Source organism: Callorhinus ursinus, unplaced genomic scaffold (assembly GCF_003265705.2).
Source record: "Callorhinus ursinus isolate GAN/ISIS: 27379988/994484 unplaced genomic scaffold, GSC_fseal_2.0 scaffold110, whole genome shotgun sequence".
Lineage (NCBI taxonomy): Eukaryota > Metazoa > Chordata > Mammalia > Carnivora > Otariidae > Callorhinus > Callorhinus ursinus.
In genome coordinates this window covers 843,637-860,607 of record NW_027397172.1, presented here as the reverse complement: position 1 = coordinate 860,607, position 16,971 = coordinate 843,637, and the positions used below count along the sequence as shown (strand labels likewise).

The following is a 16,971-nucleotide window of genomic DNA, read 5'->3' as shown; positions in this document are numbered from 1 at the left end:
AGAGCTTTTCTTTTTTTTTTTAAGATTTTATTTATTTATTTATTTATTTATTTATTTATTTATTTATTTATTTATGAGAGAGAGAGAAACAGCATGAGAGGGGAGAGAGTCCGAGGGAGAAGCAGGCTCCCCGCTGAGCCGGGAGCCCGATGTGGGACTCGCTCCCAGGACTCTGGGATCATGACCTGAGCCGAAGGCAGTGGCTTAACCAACTGAGCCACCCAGGTGCCCTGCCTAGAGCTTTTCTCACACCCCCATAAGGCCAAGTGATTTCTCACCTGCAAGGTGCTTTGCCCACACTCCTCCAAGCCCCTTCCCACCAGCTGCTACCCCCAGCTTCTCCTTGGGCTCTTGTATTCTCAATCAGAAAGTGGTGGCACTCTGTACCCCCAGCAGCTCCCTTAAACCCCTCCCCTCCTACATATACAGCCCCACCTGGGCCAAGTTAGCAAGTCCAAGAAGTCTGTCGTCTCCCCCATAACCTCTAGAGGTCATCTACACACCAGCAAAACTAACTGTTCCCTTCCTTTATTAGGGCCCTGTTTATTGTTCCTGCCTTTAAGTTGCAATGCTTTGCCTGCCAGAATTGTGCCTCTCTTTCCAGGAAGCCTTCTCAGGTCTCTACAGGTAGCAGGTCTTTGTGGCTACCTTCCCTTGCAAAATCTTTTGAGTTTTGTTATCTCCTTGGGACCCTGGAAAGTTGTAGTGGGGGCTGGAGATGCCACATGCCCAGGCAGGCTAGGCTGTGAGAACTTAACACGAAGGTTCATGAAGCTCAGGGGCTAGGGAACTGGGGTCACCTGCCATCAGACCATCTAAGGGTGGAGAGGGGTGTTGTGATGGCAGTGTTGGAGTACATGAAAGAGCATCAAGGTTCGGATGGGTTGAGCTGTCATTCCGTGCTGGAGACAAGAGGTTTTGCACTAAGGAAGAGATGGTGAACCAGGTCAGGGAGGCTGGCACCTCCTGGTCACCCCCAGGCTTACAGCAAAACACAATCACAGACTAACATTCTTTAATCACAAAGGCACTTGAGAACCCCTACAAACCCAAAGTCTCTACCAAGAGTGGTCCTGCAGATGCCCCACCCTGCCACCCCCCATCCACCCATCCATGGCACTCAGAGTTCATCGTGACCTGCAGAGGGATCCACACTGGGCTTGATGAAGATGCCTTCCATGGCCTTCCACGTATTGTGTGTATTGGCGCTGGACATGCCATGCACTTCATGCTGCCCACGGATGGGGCTCCCGTACTGCTCTCCAGTGACTGACAGGAACACAGAGGTGCCCACGTGCTGGAAGCGCACAGCGGCCTCTCGCTCCCAGTGCTGCCCTGAGCAGCGCACGGTCCACAGATCCAGGTCGTCACCCTCACCATCTTCCCCAAAGGCGCTCACCTCCTGTGGGTGCAGGGGACAGAAGGACAGTGCTCACCAGAGGCACACTGAGTCCCCTGTGGTCACTTTGGCAGCAGCACTCACACCCAGGGCACTGGGCCTTGAGTCCTTCCCTGTACCCTTCTGAGCCTCAGCTCCCACAGCTGCAAAATGGGACACTGCCACCGTCACCCCCCAGCATCCAGTAGGCTCTCCCCAACACGATCTCTTCAAACACATGCACACCCTACCCCATCTGTCTGGGCGGTAACCACTGGCCCCCAAGTAGCTAGGACCTCCTCCTCTCTCCTCCATGTTCCCCTTCCTAACCTCTCTGAGCCTCACTCAGCATGACATCCAACCTCTAGGCCGACAGGTCTCTATTCCATACTCTCTCTTCTGACAAGTTCCCCCAAGCAGCCTCTGTTCCTCCCCAATCCCTCCCTGACCCCACAACCCCCTTATACCCCAACTCCACCCCTCCACCTCTCCATCCCCCCGTTCCAGTGAATTCCCTTTGCGCCCCAGCCCCCCCCCCACCCAGGCAACGCCCCCACTCCGCCCCCCCCCCCCCCGGTAGCCTGGAGAACTACTCATCCTTCCAGACCCAACCTGCGTTTCTCCTCCCCTGCCCGGTTTCATATTCCCCACCCCAAAGGCCTCGTGAATCCCCTTCCTGGGTCCAACCCAACCCCAGGAGATAAGCTATCCAGCAGATCTTTCTTCCTGTCAGCTGCCCCGCAGAGGTGGTCCTCAGTAAACATTTCTGAATTGAAATTCCCATTTCACACAGGAAGCTGAGGCTCAGAGCCACTGAGAGGAAGAGTCTAGATTCTGTCCCTGCCCCCCCCGACACACACACACACACACACACACACACACACACACACACACACACACAAGGAGCCTCTCTGGGGCGAGGGCTCACCTGGTTGTTGGACAGCGGCGACGGAAAGTGGTGCGTGTGCAGGTTCTTGCCGGTTAGCACGTGCGTGAGCCGAACCGCCTGCCCACAGCGCACCGGGGACCCGCGCGGGCACCCGCCCTCCGAGCCACCGCGGATCCGCCAGTAGCTATTGGCGTCGTCTGACGCCTCCACGCCAGTCACCGACTGTTGGCCGCTGCCTGAGGGGCGACACCCCACCCCACCCCGGGGTCGCGGTCAATCTCTGAACTCGCTACCCTTGACCCGGACACCATAAACTTTCCAAGACAACCTCAATCCTGGGACCCCAACGGCTCACTCCCAGGCCCCAACTCTGGCCCTTGGTCCCTGGCTGAACTCCCAAGTCCCTTGGCCTGCAGCTCCCGGACGACCCTCCTCGCCCCCGATATCCCGACGACCCCCTTAAAACGGCCGGTCCTTGGCCCCCTTGGTCCCCCAGCCAGGCTCCTTGAAGACCCCCAGACTCGTAGCCCTGCAGAGTCCCTCAAGACCACCCCACCTTCAAACCCCCGGCCTCGGGCTCCGCCCCCCTGACGATACCCCAGTCTCGGGCCCCGCGCACCGGATCCGTATTTGATGTCGTGCGAGTGCAGCCGCACCCTGTGTTGCGTGTTGAACAGCTTCAGCACCGACCCGCAGGTCACGAGCCCTGCGCCGGACTTGGCGGCACCGCTGCTCGGCACCAAGAGCGTCAGCAGCAGCCCCAGAAGCGCCGGTCCGGCAGCTCTGCCACAGCCCGCGCTCCACATCGCCCCGGCCGAGCTCCGGCAGCTCGGGCCCATGGGACGCTTCCGTCTCCGCCACCAGCCAATCCGGCTCTGACAGAGCCAGTACGGGCAGCCAATCGCCAGCCAGCACGGCGCTCCGCCTGCATTGCCATTGGGTCGGCATTGAGGGGGCCCGCCCCCGGCTTTCCAGAGCGGCGACTGGGAGGGGGCTGGAGACACGAGGAGGGCTTTGATTGGTCCACGCTTCCGAGGACTCACCAATGAATGCTAAGGGAAGGTTGGTGCGGCGCCGAGTGGTTAGAGAGACGCTGCAGAGCAGCGCTGTAGGTTCGGGAGCCCCACCCAGGGGCCTCTGAGCCCCTGGACACCTGGCTGGGGATCCCAGGACCCTGCGGGCACGTGTTCACAAAACCCCTTGATCTTGGATCGTCGGGCTTTCAATCACGATCTTTCCTCTCAACTATGGGTCCTCAGCTTCAGGGTTGCTGGACCACTAGATTTTGTGGTCACGAGGTCGATGGATCTCAGATACTGGATAACTTGGTTCTTCAGTCCCTGGATCCCGGGATTAGTTAATTCCCCAGTCATTCGGTCATTGCCTCCTTTCTGAGAATGGGTCACCTCAGTCCCTGGACCCTGGGGTTTTTTAATGCACTCGGCCATCGGGCAGCAGAGGGCAGCAGGGATCTGTGGTGGTGAGGATAATGATTGGTTCTCACCAGAAAGCCCCAAAGTTTCTTAGGAAACCAGGACCCTGGGAGACCAAGTGACTGTGGGTACTAAGTGTGCCAGGTTTCCGATATGAGTGGGTCGCTGTCTCAGTGCCTTCTCAGAGGGCTGTCAGCTCAATCTTCAAGGGAGAAAAACTTATACGACTGTTTATTTATTCATTTGTGGAACGTTCTTATGTTGACTTAACTCCAGGCCCCGTGCTGGGGGCCACTGGGGAACTGGCTCTGGGCTACATTACTCAATAGGCTGACTACCCGTGAACTTGAGGCACCAACAAAGCAGGGAGAAAAGTTTATATTTAATTAAATCATTCTGAATTTTGCATTCAAAAAATCCAGAGTAAAGCCATTTTAATTACAGCAACATGTAATTTGGGGGTTTTCGTGTTTAATAGTGTTTCTATTTTGAATTACATATGGGATAAGACACTTGATCTTTTCAGGGTTTAGGGTGTCTAAATTGCTAAAGGTCTGCCCTGGCATTGGCAGACCCTGCACTCACTTGAGGGGCCTCCACTCCACGGTGGAGGGGCTAGAGTATAATCTGGGAAGCAATGGATATGTCCTCTTGGACATACCAACAAGCATCTCAGACTTAATATGTCCAGAGCAGAATTCTTGGTGTCCTCCCTCAAACTTCTCTCCCCCCTCCCCCAGGCTTCTGAGTCTCAGTAATGGCACCTCCGTTTGCCTTGATTCAGCCCCCAAACTGGGACTTATCTTTAATTCCCCTCTTTACCACATTTCTCACATCTCATCCAACACATCTTGATGGCTCTAAATCCAAAACAGATTGTAAAGCATCTCTCCTGCTTTCCTTATCACCACCCTAATCCAAGACACTCTCCACTATCGGTATCGCCTCTCCAGATATGGACCATCGCCCCCTGACAGATTTCAGTACTTCCGCTGCTCAGGCCCCTCCAAATCACTCTCCATACAGGGGAGTGATTTATACCTTAGAAAGCCTATATCAGGGGGCACCTGGCAGGCTCAGTCAGTAGAGCATGTGACTCTTGATGTCAGGGGTTATGAGTTCATGACCCACGTTGGGCGTGGAGCCTACTTAAAAAAAAATTTTTTTTTTAAATCAGGGGTGCCTGGCTGACTCAGTCAGTGGAGCATGCAACTCTTGATCTCAGAGTTGTGAGTTTGAGCCCCATGCGGGTGTAGGGATTACTTAAAATCTTTATATATATATATATATCAAATCATGCCAGGCACCTGCTTAAAGCTGCCAACAGCTTCCCACTGCATGTAAGACCAGAGGATGGTGAGGACACAGCAGGCAATCTCCCCCACAGGCAAAAACAGGATTCCAAGTATAGCACAGACCCCAGAACTGGAGTAGGAGAAGCCAACGTGGTTGTCTGTCCCTCGACTTTCTCAGGGCCTCATGCCTTCTCACAGCTATTCCCTTTCCCTGCCTCCCCCTGCAGACCACCTTCCCCAGCTCACCCTACGTGCAGATGCTCAGGGCGGATTATGGTGTCTCCACAGACCTCCACTTTCCAGTCACAGATTGTCTTCAGGTTCACATGCTCATCTGCTCAACTTGGTTCCAGGGATTGCTCAAGGTGCAAAAAGCTATGGGGAGGGGTGGGGGGGCGGTTGGTAAGCTGGCCTCCAAATATGGCTACGAACAATTCCTCCCATCCCCATAAGTGTAAGCTGCTTCTCTCATCAAGACATGGACTCTCTCATCAAAACACTGAATCTGGGCCGGCATGGTAATTTGCTTTGACCAAGAGAATAGCACAGAAATGCTGTTTTGGGACTTTGGAGCACAAGCTGCAAGAGGACCAGTGGTTCTTACTTCACATTCTCTAGATATGTGCTTCTGAGGCCAGGGTGGGGATATGTTCTCTTTCCCACCTTGAGGACTTGGCAGAGAGACCTGGAAAGTTGGCAGGTATTGTGCCGGCTGCTGTGTCTCAGAGCCCTAGGGTTCCCCTCCAGGCTCTTTTCTGCAAACAGAATTTCTTGCCTCTCTGGAGAAGGCTGGGAGATGGCTGCGCCACAGTGTCCACACTGGTCTTTAGCAATCAGTGCAAATTGCGCCAGAATCTCCCAGTCTATCTTGGGGCGCCTAGTCGGCTCATTTGGAAGAGCATGCGACTTTTGATCTCGGGGTTGTGAGTTCAAGCCCCACCTTAGGTGGAGAGATTATTAAAAATAAACTTAAGGGCGCCTGGGTGGCTCAGATGGTTGGGCATCTGCCTTCGGCTCATCCCAGCATCCTGGGATCGGGTCCCGCATCGGGCTCCCTGCTCCTTGGGAGCCTGCTTCTCCCTCTGCCTCTCTCTCTGTCTCTCATGAATAAATATATAAAATCTTTAAAAATAAATAAATAAATAAATAAAAATAAACTTCAAAAAAACATCTCGGTCCATCCCAATTACCAGCTCCTGGGGAAAAAATACCTGACTGGCCCAGCTTGGAATAGGGATGTATCAAGAGGGCTAATCAACTGTGTCCAAGTGGTATGGCAAGAAGGTACAAAAATGTTGTGGCCCTACACTATGGTGGTGGTGGCAGTGGGTGGCCTCAGGGAATGGGCCTTATGAGCTGAGCATATGCCCTAAAAGATCCTTGCCACAAGAGCTTTCTGGAACAATGGGTCCCTGACCCACCCACCTTAGGGCCCTGGTCCCTCTTGACTAGAGCAGAGGAAGTGTTTCTTCCCGAATTGCAGGGCATGGATGTGGTGTGGAAGGTCCTCTCTGCCCGGCTCCAGAGCAGCTCTATAATCACTTTGTCTTCACACGTGGGCCACTGAGCACAGTCAGGCTGGGTTAAGCAGACTTGGGCTCTATACACCCAGGCGGGATCCAGGGGGAGGTGTGGGACACCTGCCAGTCTCCCTGCAGTGGAAGCCCACACAGCAAGGCAGAGTGGAGCATCTTCACGTGCTCTCTTGGCCACAAGGGTGACAGGGTGGTGGTGAGAGGTCAAGCGCCTCCCTGGGTGAAGATGCCTGGATTGGGGAACATAAAGGCTGCCCTGGGAAGGCAGAGAGGGAGAGGGTGCTGAGCTGGTGGCACAGGATGGCCAGAAGCCCCAGGAGAACCTTGGAGATGAGACCTGCCAATCACAACACCAGCCAAGTCTGCAGACCCTTCCAGAGAGAGCTGTCTGGCCCAAGGGCACTGCTGAAAGGGGGTAATAATCACATGGCCAGCCTGGGGCAGCCAACCCACAGCTTGCCAGGCCAGCAGCCTCCATGGGACCTAGCTTGGACCCTCCAGATTCGGGAGTTAGAGATGGGAAATACAAATTAGAAAGACAGCGGGCATCAGGAAAGGGCGACTGCATGGTTCCCCAAGAGGAACGTGAGGGTGTGGCATGTCAGAGGGAGCAGGGTGCTGCCCTGGCAGAAGAGGAGCCCTCTGGAAGCAGGACCATGATGCACAGGGACTGTTAGGGAAAGAGTCCTAAGAGGCTGGAAGAGTCAGGAAGGTGCACACTGGAGTGGAGGAAGAGCCCGGAGCAGGGACTTGTGTTCAAGCAGAGCACATTAGGTCAGGGGGTCAGAGCACGGCAGCTATCAGGAAGGCCTGCCTGAGGTGTTACTCCAGGGCAGGTGCTCAGGCCTGCAGAAGTGGGGCTGCAATCTCTGGTCGAGAAAACTGTGCTCTATCAACACAAGCTTTATTTCCCCTGTTGGCTCCCCTGACAGGCCAGCAGAGCTCCTCATGGGCATCCAGCCCACCCTGACCTCTGCTCAGGGCAGGGACGGGCTGGGGCGGGGAGGGGGGTGCAGGGCAGCAGTCCATTGGAGTAAGAGGAGGAGCAGGGAATCAAGCGCTGGGTGCAGCCTACAGGGGGCCTCATGGAGGGTCGCTGCGGCCCACGTTTGTGGAGTGGCTGAGCCCCATCTCCACTTGAGGCTTGGGGGAGCTCTGGGATGGGCCATTGTCCCCTAAGAAATCCTCCTCCTCCTGCTCATCCTTTTCCACCTCATTGCTCTGACTGTCCATGTCTACTACTTCCTGACGCTGATGAGAGCCCACGCCTGGGCCCGGGAACACGGAGGGCCTGGGCTCTCGCTGGTTCGCGGGTTCCTGCTCCTCGGCTGTAGTATCCTCCTGAGCCGCGAGCAGCTGAGAGTCGGGAAACTCACTGTCGAAGCTGGACTCCGCAGCTTCCTCCTGATCCGCTTGGGGGGCCGGCTCCAGCAGTGTGGAGGGGGACTCCGTGCTGCCGTGGGGCGCCCCGTGGTGCGGGGCCCCGCGGTGGATGGTGCCGCGGCGGGAGCTGCGCTGGGAGGCGGAGTCATGCTGGGATGCTTGTCTGGACAGCTGCCGGTCCCACTCGGCCTCCTCCAGCCTGCGCAGCAGACAGCTCCAGTCGATCTTTGAGGACAGGCAGATGCGGGAGCCCTTCACCTTCTTGAATCCCAGGAAGAGGTCCATGAGCGTCTCAGTGACAGAGAAGGAGATGAAGCCCAGCTGCTTGGAAAGGTTCTTCTCGAACTTGTACTTGTAGATGAGCAAGGACACGACCTGCTCTACCAAGTAGCTGACAAGCTCCTCGTACAAGGGGTTGGAGAGGTGGGATAGGGTAGACTTGGAAGAGACGGAGGGTAGTGGCTTCTTCCTCATGAACTTGTAACTGGGGCTCTGTGCAACAGCCAGGGAGGGAAAGGGAGACACGTCATGCCACTCCCAGTGCCGTAGGGTGCCCCTCACACCCAGAGCACCCTCCACGTCACCCACACAGATGCCACGCTTGTCGTCACACTAGCCGTATGGCCCTGCCACATTTGCTGTGCTGTCTCAGTCCACAGCTTGAGCACAGGTCCTGCGTGTCAGCCACACCCTCACACTTACCACAGTGGCCTCCTCATGCCGACCACACCAGTCAGGCCTGCGGCAAGGCTGGTGACGTCAGTCATGGGGTCAGCCAAACTGGAGCGTGGATAACCTCAGCTCTGGTAGGTTCTCCCCCAGGCCAAGGTTCAGAGGAGGGAAGCCTGCCTGGGCCTCGATGGGGGAGACGAGAGTCAGGGGCTGTGCTGGGGACCTACCAGGGTGAAGCCACCTTTGTCTTCTCCATACCCTACCTAAGCAACTCCCTCTCAGCAGACACACTGGAGAGTCCTGGCCTAGGTAGTGGAAGCAGAGGGAGCCGGACCTAGGATGCAGAGCCCCACTCTGGCTTAGGCTGCTATCCACAAGGGACAGGACGCTGCCCACATGGAAGGGCCTCTGAGATTCACATGCAAACATTACAAAAATACCCAGGATAAAAAATAGGCTTTATTCATCTTTGTCCACACCTGGCAGTAGCTTAGGCCAGGATTTCTGCTCCCCATCAGCTTGTCACCTGCTCAGGTGGTTTCCACTGTGCAGGGCAAGACACCTGGGACAGTGGTTGCTAAAGGTGGTAGTTGAAGGAGCCTTTCCCATGCAGACCTTTCCCTAAGCTTCCTAGCCCCACCCTTGAGGTCGTGTCTGGGTACAGTGAAACAGGAGATGGGGAGAAGCTTCTTACTGAGGAGGCAAGCGGTGAGAGCACAGGAAGGTGGTGGGAAAAGCCAGCGCAGGGGGAGGTGAGAGGAGCTATGCTCTGGATGGTAGGCTGGGTCTGGCTGGAGGACTCTTCCACCATGATCCCAGGGGCAGGCAGGGTGGGGTGCACGCTCCGCCAGGGATGGGCCTTCTGGCTGGAGCTCAGGGGCCCAGAAGAAGGTATGTGTGGTCTCTGTACTTCAGGGTCCTGGTCAGGAGCCTCCTCTCTGGGGTGGGGTGAGGGAACCTTGGGTTCTTCTGTGGGTGTCACCTCGATCCTGAATCTGGTGGCCACTTGGGTACTAGACACAGGGGAACCACCTTCCTTGGGCTTGGCCCATCCTCTGCCCTTGATGCTCTTTCTTCGAATCATCTTGGAGCTGGAGACTTGGGTGGGAAGCACATCTTCAGGCTCCTCCCCATCGGTGGGTGTGGCTGGCTTGGAACCTGTTGTGGAGTCAAAATTGGGCTCTGTTGGGGGCTCCCATTCTGATGGGAAGAGAGGGCAGCCATCGTGGTGGCAGGCTCCACTGAGCTTGTCCACAGCCTGGCGGACCACACTCTGCAAGGCGGGGAAGAGGTTGTGCTCAGCCAGAAAGTCCAGAGTCTGATGGGGCTCACGGAATGAACAGTAGCCAGGCAGGTCAAAGGACGTTGACTGGCTCAACAAGGACTTGATCTTCTTATCAAACCCTCGCTTGAGGAAGGTCAGTTCCTGTTCTCCAGGCCCGGGCTCTGATGTTTGGGGTGTGCCTGTGCTTGAGTCCAGCAGGCCTGAGCACCAGGACAGAGGTGGCTCCTGGGTCTGGGTCCACTGGCTGCTGGCCTGGCTGCCCAGTGTGTCCCACAGCAGGGAGTCCCTCCAGAAGCAGGACTGACCCAGGCCTTTCTGCAGAGAGAGGGGGGCTTTCAGGGGCATCCAAGAGCAACCAAGCAAGGCCTAACCCTGGCCCTGGGCTCTGGACTGGGGTCCATCCCGCCCACCCTGGGCCATGGCCCTAGATCTCACCCCTCTGTTCTCCAGCTTCAGCAGCCGTTTGAGGTTCTTCTCCAGCAAAAGCCTGTCCTTCATGGGTGGCAGTGAGCCCTTGCCATGCGTGCCCAGGTCACTGTCCTGGCTGTGCGAGCCCAGCCAGCCAGCTGTGAAGCTGCTATGGGAGTCAGACGTGGAGCTGGAGGAGGATGGGTAGTTGTTGGGCCATCCAGTGCAGAGGCTGCGCCGGGCCCGGTGCCGGTGCAGGGTACTGAGGCTGGGCCGGGCGCGCACCTGCCGCCCACCCCTCGGCACCTCTATCGGGTCCTGCACCTCCACCAGTGGCACCCCAGCCGCTGTCTTCATAGTGGTCACGCGCTCAGTTGCCTCTTCCACCACCGTCTGTAGGCTGTCTAGCACCTGACCCTCGACGAGGAAATCCAGGAAGCTACCAAAGGGCTGAGCGTCCCTTGGGTTTCGTCGGTGGCCTTGGAGTCTTAAGCTGTCTGTGGGGGTGTACCTTGATGGTGGGTGTGGCATGTGGCCCAACTTGGAGGCTTGCCCCATTTCCGGGAACAGTGGCTTCTTAGGCGGCTGCACCAGAGCAGACAGACATGTCACATAGGGCAGGGATGGTCCACAGGGGTAGGGGTCCCTGCAGGTCCTCCTAGGGTGCCAGGAGCTGAGTGGAAGTGGGCAGTGGAAGGAAGTGTGTTTTGGAGTCAGAAAGTTCCTGGATTTGGACCCTGGCTCTGCCACTGCAGGCTGTGACACCCTGGGCACGATGGCCCCGCTTGAGGTCCAATTTCCTCTTCTGCAAAGTAGGGATCGATTTCGGGTCACCCTGATGCTTCCCTGACACATACATTTCATATATACAAGATGTGGCTAGGGAGCCTGAAAACCCACTTCTGCCCTCACACAGGGCAGGAATGGGCAATCACAAACCCCTGAGCCCTACTTGGGCTCCTCATCTGTACTTTGAGCAGACCAGCCCTGTCTCCACTATACAGACCACCTGTAGTCCTGCCCCCTGGGCCCCCCATGGCTGCTTTTGAAACTTTGAGGCTTGGGCCCTGAGTAGATTCCATGCTCCCACTCGGGTACCACTCTACCAAGCTCCTCCAGAGCTGCTAGAGGTCAGGGGACCCGGTGAATGAAGTTGCGGGTGACTAGGGCCCAGCGGGCGGTCAGAGGAGTGGTCAAGGTGATAAGAATGTCACTTAGAGGCTCAGAGAGGAGGTCAATAGGCACTGAGAAAGGGGGGCTGTGATCTGGGGTGCGGGAGCTGGTGGGGCACATTTGGGGGCATCTTGGGTGTCAGGGCCCTGCCGGACACACTTACCCGGGCCATGTAGGTGGGGTGGCCGGCCTCGTCGTCTGCCAAGTATCCGGAATGGTGGCGGCAGCTGGCCATGGTGAGGATGGACGAGCCGGCTATCCTCCTCCTCTGGGGTTCCGCAGCACAGCCACGGATGCCTCTCTGCGCCGGGCGGGGAGATGGCGTGAGGGTCTCCCTAGGCCTCCGTGAGTCCAACTCTCCCTTCGTCTGTCAGCCACTGCGTCAGCGGTCCCGGGGTCCGCGGATCCCTCGCTCCCCTCACCCCACGTCCTTCACGCGTCGGGCCCTTCCGCTGCTCGGCGTCCCCTGGGCGTCTGCGCACCGTCCGTGTCCAGAGTCGTCGGGGGTGGGGTCCCCAAGGACGTCCCCATGCTGTCTCCGACCATCTCTGGGCCTGAGTGTGTCCGACCCTCCCTCCTCCTAGACCCAAAACTCCCTGGCGTCTGCCCCTGGCCCAGAGCCGACCTGCTCACCAGAGTCCGCGCCTCGCTCGGTGCCAGTCAATGTAGCCTGCGCCCTCTCCAGGGCGGCGACACCGGGCTCTGGAGTCGCCCCCACCTGCCCCGCTTGCTCATTTACATGCTACGTCCTGATTGGCTCGCAATGCCTTCTAGCCCCCCACCCGTCACAATGGCTGGGGTCGGGACCCAGACTGGCCCCTCCCTCGCCGCTCTTTGCCCCGCCCACATTCGCTGTGGTGTCAGAGAATGCCTCTGACTGCTCCCCCAAGCCAGGAGGAGTCGGGCTGCGCACCTGAGGGGAACCCTAAAGGGTCAAAGCACGGCCTCCTCTGGTGACACAAGCACTTTCCTCGACTCCACTCTGGTCGCTGCGTTGTCCTGGGCCTCCTGCTCTCTTACTGCTCCTACCTAGGGTTCTCCCCTCGCCCAGCGTGGACGACCCCAGCGGGGGTTGGGGGTGGGGGTGGTCTTCAGCCCTCTTCCCTGTGCGATGTCTCTGAGCGCAGTGTAAGAGTCCCAGTTCTAAGGCATAGACCTAGCTTCAATTCCTAGCTCTGCTGTTTCCTGACAATGTGACTCAACCTCTCTGATCATCTGCTCCTCCTCTATAAATAGTTGAGCGTCCTTCCATATGGGAGTATGGAGATTAAATCAAATCTGCATACAACACACCCGGCACTCCAACAAGAGCCCTGGGTATCTCTCTCTCTTTTCCCTCCTTTCCCCCTAGGCCCAGTAAACTAATGTCCCTTCCAGGTGTCACCTCCTCTGAGAAGCCTTGTATTGCTACCTGTCTACCAGATGGTGTTCCTTCAAGGGTGCGAACTGAGGCACTCCCCCCTAATCTCTAATATTTCTAATACCAGTAGGTGCTGAATAAATGTCAATTTCCTCTTTCCAATCTGCTTGCCATCAGGGCCTCTGGCTTTCCAGGATCAGCTTCCCAGGGGAGAAAGATAGCTGAAGTCCAACAATTCAATAATCACAACTGAACACAACAATCCTTATGCCAAGAGCTTGATGAAGAGCACTATGAGGCCTCTGATCTGTACAACATCCCACGAGGAGCATATGATTTGTTATGCTCAAGCTCGGCTCTGCCCTCTTTGTCCCTGACCCAGGGGAGAGCTAGGGACTAGACAACCAGGGTAGGCACAACCAGAATAGGCCCAGAGCTTTGGAGGCCAGTCCCAGCTCCACTACTCCTGGCAGGCTCACTTTGGGCAAGACACTTCTCCCCTCTGAGCATCAGTTTCTTCAACTGTAAAACAGGAATGACATTACCAACCTCATGGGCTGGACACAAATGCTGCACTTTCCATTGGGAACATCAACGCAGCCACATCACAATAAAAACTCTCTGTCAACCATGGTGACTATTTGTATAGTCATTAGTAAGGAAAGTTTTTCTGGACTACAGAGGGGAAAAAAATGAGATTATAAATGTAAGTTGTAGCCTGACACAGAGCTCAAGTTGTGGAATCAGGGACTAACACGTCCTCAAACAAAGCCATTGGTATACATGTTTTCTAACTCAGAACTTTTATTTTAAGAAAAAGAAAGAACGAAAGAAAGAAAAAGCCTCTTCTTAGAAAAAAAAATCACCAAATAGGCAATTTGAAAAAGCTCATAGTCACTATCAAAAAATGAAACATTACAAGAACGAGATAACATTGATGTGATCATTATCGTCTCAAAACAACACAAAAACTTTGGGGTGGGGGAGAAAAGGAATCGGGTTTGTTTATTTGCTTAGAAAAATACTGGAAGGACACTATCCAGAAAGTTAACAGTGGTGAACTTAGGGAAAGGTGCGATAATTTTTTTTTTCCAACAGGGTTCCCCCCCCCTATTTTTCATATTTCTTTTAAAGATTGTATTTATTTGAGAGAGCACGGGCAGGGAGGCCAGACAGAGGGAGAGGGAAAAGCCCACTCCAGGGTGAGTAGAGACCCCACCCGGGGCTAGATTCCCAGGGCCCTGAGACCATGATCTGAGCCGAAGGCAGACGCTTAACCGACTGAGCCACCCAGGCGCCCCTGTATTTTTCATTCTGAATAACGTTTCTGCAGTTACTGAAAGTTCCGCGTTACAATATCCAGCCATGGTGTTTGGTTAGGGCGAGCGCACTGTGTGGTGGGAGGGGATCGCTGCAGGCCCACACCGGGACCGGTAGGTGGCGAGAACAAAGACCAAGCTCAGCGGCGCCGGGGCGTGCGCATCGGGGCGGAGCCTCGGACTGCGTCTAGGGGTGGGGCCTGGATCCAGTCCTCTAGAGTCCTGAGCAGCCCGCGGGAGTAATCCATGGCTCAACCGCGCGTGCTGCTGGTGGTCACCGCCGACGACTTTGGTTACTGCCCGCGGCGCGATGAGGGCATCGTAGAGGCCTTCCTGGCAGGGGCTGTGACCAGCGTGTCCCTGCTGGTCAACGGCACAGCCGCAGAGAGCGCGGCGGAGCTGGCCCGCAGGTGAGTGGCTACACCCTACAGGGTCGGGGCGGGCTTGGGGAGCCGCCGCTCCGGCCGCCAGTGCTCCCGCTCGCGCTCCGCCTGCAGGCACCAAATCCCCACGGGCCTCCACGCCAACCTGTCCGAGGGCCGCCCCGTGGGCCCGGCCCGCCCCGGCGCCTCGTCGCTGCTCAGCCCCGAAGGCTTCTTCCTCGGCAAGATGGAATTTCGAGAGGCGGTGGCGGCCGGAGACGTGGCCTTGCCCCAGGTGCGGAGGTGCGGCTGCAGGAAGAGGCTCGCGTTGACCCCCAAGGCTCGTCCCGAGGGTACCGTGAAGCCATTAGGGGCAGGGGCGCACGATGGATGCTTTCCTGGTTCATAATGGAGCAGTCACGCAGAGGCACTTGGAGGGAGTCCTCCTAGGTTGCTGCTCCCCGACATTCAAGGTGCCTTGTCGTTCTCTCTCCAGGTGCGGGAAGAGCTGGAGGCCCAGCTGATACGCTTCCGAGAATTACTGGGCAGGGACCCCACTCACGTGGACGGGCACCAGCACGTGCACGTGCTCCCAGGTTGGGGGGGGTCGTTGTTCCCTGGCGGGGCGCCCGGGATGAGAGGTTATCCCAGGTAGTAGGCCGTGCTACTTACTGACTCCTCCCCGCCCGCAGGCGTGTGCCAGGTGTTCGCAGAGACGCTGCAGACCAACGGGGTGCGCTTCACACGGTTGCCGGTGGAGTGCGGGGTGGACCGCTGCGCGTGGCTCGAGGCCCCCGCGCAAGCCTTCGCCCGTGCGGTGGAGCGCGACGCCCGGGCCGCTGTGGGCCCCTTCTCCCGACACGGCCTACGGTGAGGCCCTCCGCCCCTGTCCCGCCCATATCCCCGCCCATATCCCAGTGGGTCCTGCTGGCCCTTCACCTGACAGCCATGGCCGTTCCTCAGGCGTCCACTGACGTCGCCCCCACCCCAGCCCTGCCCATCACAGCCCTGCTGGTCCTCGCCACTGATGCCCCTACATCCACAGGTGGACGGATGCCTTCGTGGGCCTGAGCACCTGCGGTCGGCACATGTCTGCTCACCGCTTATCAGGAGCACTAGCTTGGGCCCTGGAAGGCATACCCACGGGCCACACCCTGACAGCTGAGCTGATGGCACACCCTGGCTACCCTAGTGTGCCTCCGGCCGGGGGCTGCGGTGAGGGCCCCGATGCCTTTTCCTGCTCTTGGGAGCGGCTGCATGAGCTGCGTGTCCTCACCGCGCCCACACTTCGGGCCCGACTTGCACAGGAGGGAGTGCAGCTCTGCACACTCCACAACCTAGACTCCAAGAGGCCTGGGGAAGGGGTCCTTGGAGAAGCCAGTCTGGAAACATTCCTGGAGCCCTCCCCACCATGCCCCTGACAGACAGCCAAGCATAAATGTCCTTTAGTGCACAGTGTCAAGCCTTGGGACAGCCTGGAACCAAGCTGAGAGCCGGGGTCCAGTAACATACTTCCCTGGGCAGGCCCCTGTCACCTCTGTGTCCAGGTCCTCATGGCTCAGAATGGCAGCCAGAGCTTTGGCAACCCATCTTGGCTGCTGGCAGGTAGGCCCTGTGACATGTGAGCCTGGGGCCTGCCACAAAGCATCTTCCTTGTTCAGATATGATAGAGAGAGAGCGCTGTATTAATAAAATATATGTCTTGTAAATTTGGGTGGTTTTTATTTTTTTTTAAGAGTTTATTTAAAGAGAGAGAAAGAAAGAGAACGATCGGGGGGGGGGGCAGAGGGAGAGAGAGAGAAGCAAACTCCCCGCTGAGCAAGGAGCCCCATGTGGGGCTTGATCCCAGGACCTGGAGATAATGACCTAAGCCGAAGACAGTAGCTCAAACCAACTGAGCCACCCAGGGACCCCAAGTTTGGGTGGCTTTTAAACTGTGCCCTGGGAACTGTGAAAACGTTCACAGACACAAGACAGGGCAAAAGCAACTCCTTCAGGGCCCAAACCAGGTCATTATAACAGATTAGGTATGCAAAACATACTCCAAGTTCTAGTTTTGTTCAGGCTTAAGTTTATACTTTGGGGGGAGGGAGGTTGGGAGAAGAATGTCTCACCAGCTACTTTTTGGAAGGTAATATCATAATCTCAAATTTTATTTAAAAAGTCACTTGTTTTTCTTCCTCTTCCCCTAAGCGGCCTGAGGTGACCTCTGAAAATGGTTTGCTATTCGCTTGACCCAGAAAACCCTATGAAATCATGTAAATCAAGAGGTTCAAATCTTCGTGTTCACTTTAAGAACACACGTGAAACTCCCCAGGCCATCAAGGGTATGCATATCCAAAAAGCCACCAAGTATCTGAAAGACGTCACTTTATAGAAGCAGTGTGTGCCATTCCATCGCTACAATGGTGGAGTTGGTAGGTGTGCCCAGGCCAAACAGTGGGGCTGGACACAGGGTCGGTGGCCCAAGAAGAGTGCT

The 16,971-nt window shown here is 56.6% G+C and overlaps 3 protein-coding genes across 4 annotated transcripts; 1 reads left to right on the top strand and 2 right to left on the bottom strand.

Moving 5' to 3' along the window:
• Positions 1-998: 998 nt before the first annotated feature.
• On the bottom strand, positions 999-3,121 carry SDF2L1 (stromal cell derived factor 2 like 1). The gene is made up of 3 exons (XM_025857350.2): positions 2,887-3,121; positions 2,307-2,503; positions 999-1,402 (listed from the first exon to the last, which is right to left on the bottom strand). Exons 1-3 carry the CDS (start codon positions 3,104-3,106, stop codon positions 1,121-1,123), a joined length of 699 nt encoding a protein of 232 aa, XP_025713135.1. The 5' UTR covers positions 3,107-3,121; the 3' UTR covers positions 999-1,120.
• Positions 3,122-7,422: 4,301 nt separating this feature from the next.
• Positions 7,423-12,215, bottom strand: CCDC116 (coiled-coil domain containing 116). Of its 2 annotated transcripts, none has more exons than XM_073889597.1 (5): positions 12,077-12,215; positions 11,615-11,752; positions 10,306-10,863; positions 9,568-10,185; positions 7,423-8,405 (listed from the first exon to the last, which is right to left on the bottom strand). In XM_073889597.1, exons 2-5 carry the CDS (start codon positions 11,684-11,686, stop codon positions 7,614-7,616), a joined length of 2,040 nt encoding a protein of 679 aa, XP_073745698.1. In that variant the 5' UTR covers positions 11,687-11,752; positions 12,077-12,215; the 3' UTR covers positions 7,423-7,613. The 2 variants fall into 2 exon arrangements, with proteins under 2 accessions (XP_073745698.1, XP_073745697.1); XM_073889596.1 differs by having other exon boundaries at positions 12,085-12,214.
• A 2,060-nt stretch (positions 12,216-14,275) lies between these two features.
• Positions 14,276-16,201, top strand: YDJC (YdjC chitooligosaccharide deacetylase homolog). The gene is made up of 5 exons (XM_025857330.2): positions 14,276-14,540; positions 14,628-14,787; positions 14,989-15,088; positions 15,185-15,362; positions 15,538-16,201. Exons 1-5 carry the CDS (start codon positions 14,377-14,379, stop codon positions 15,911-15,913), a joined length of 978 nt encoding a protein of 325 aa, XP_025713115.1. The 5' UTR covers positions 14,276-14,376; the 3' UTR covers positions 15,914-16,201.
• The last annotated feature ends 770 nt before the right edge of the window (positions 16,202-16,971 follow it).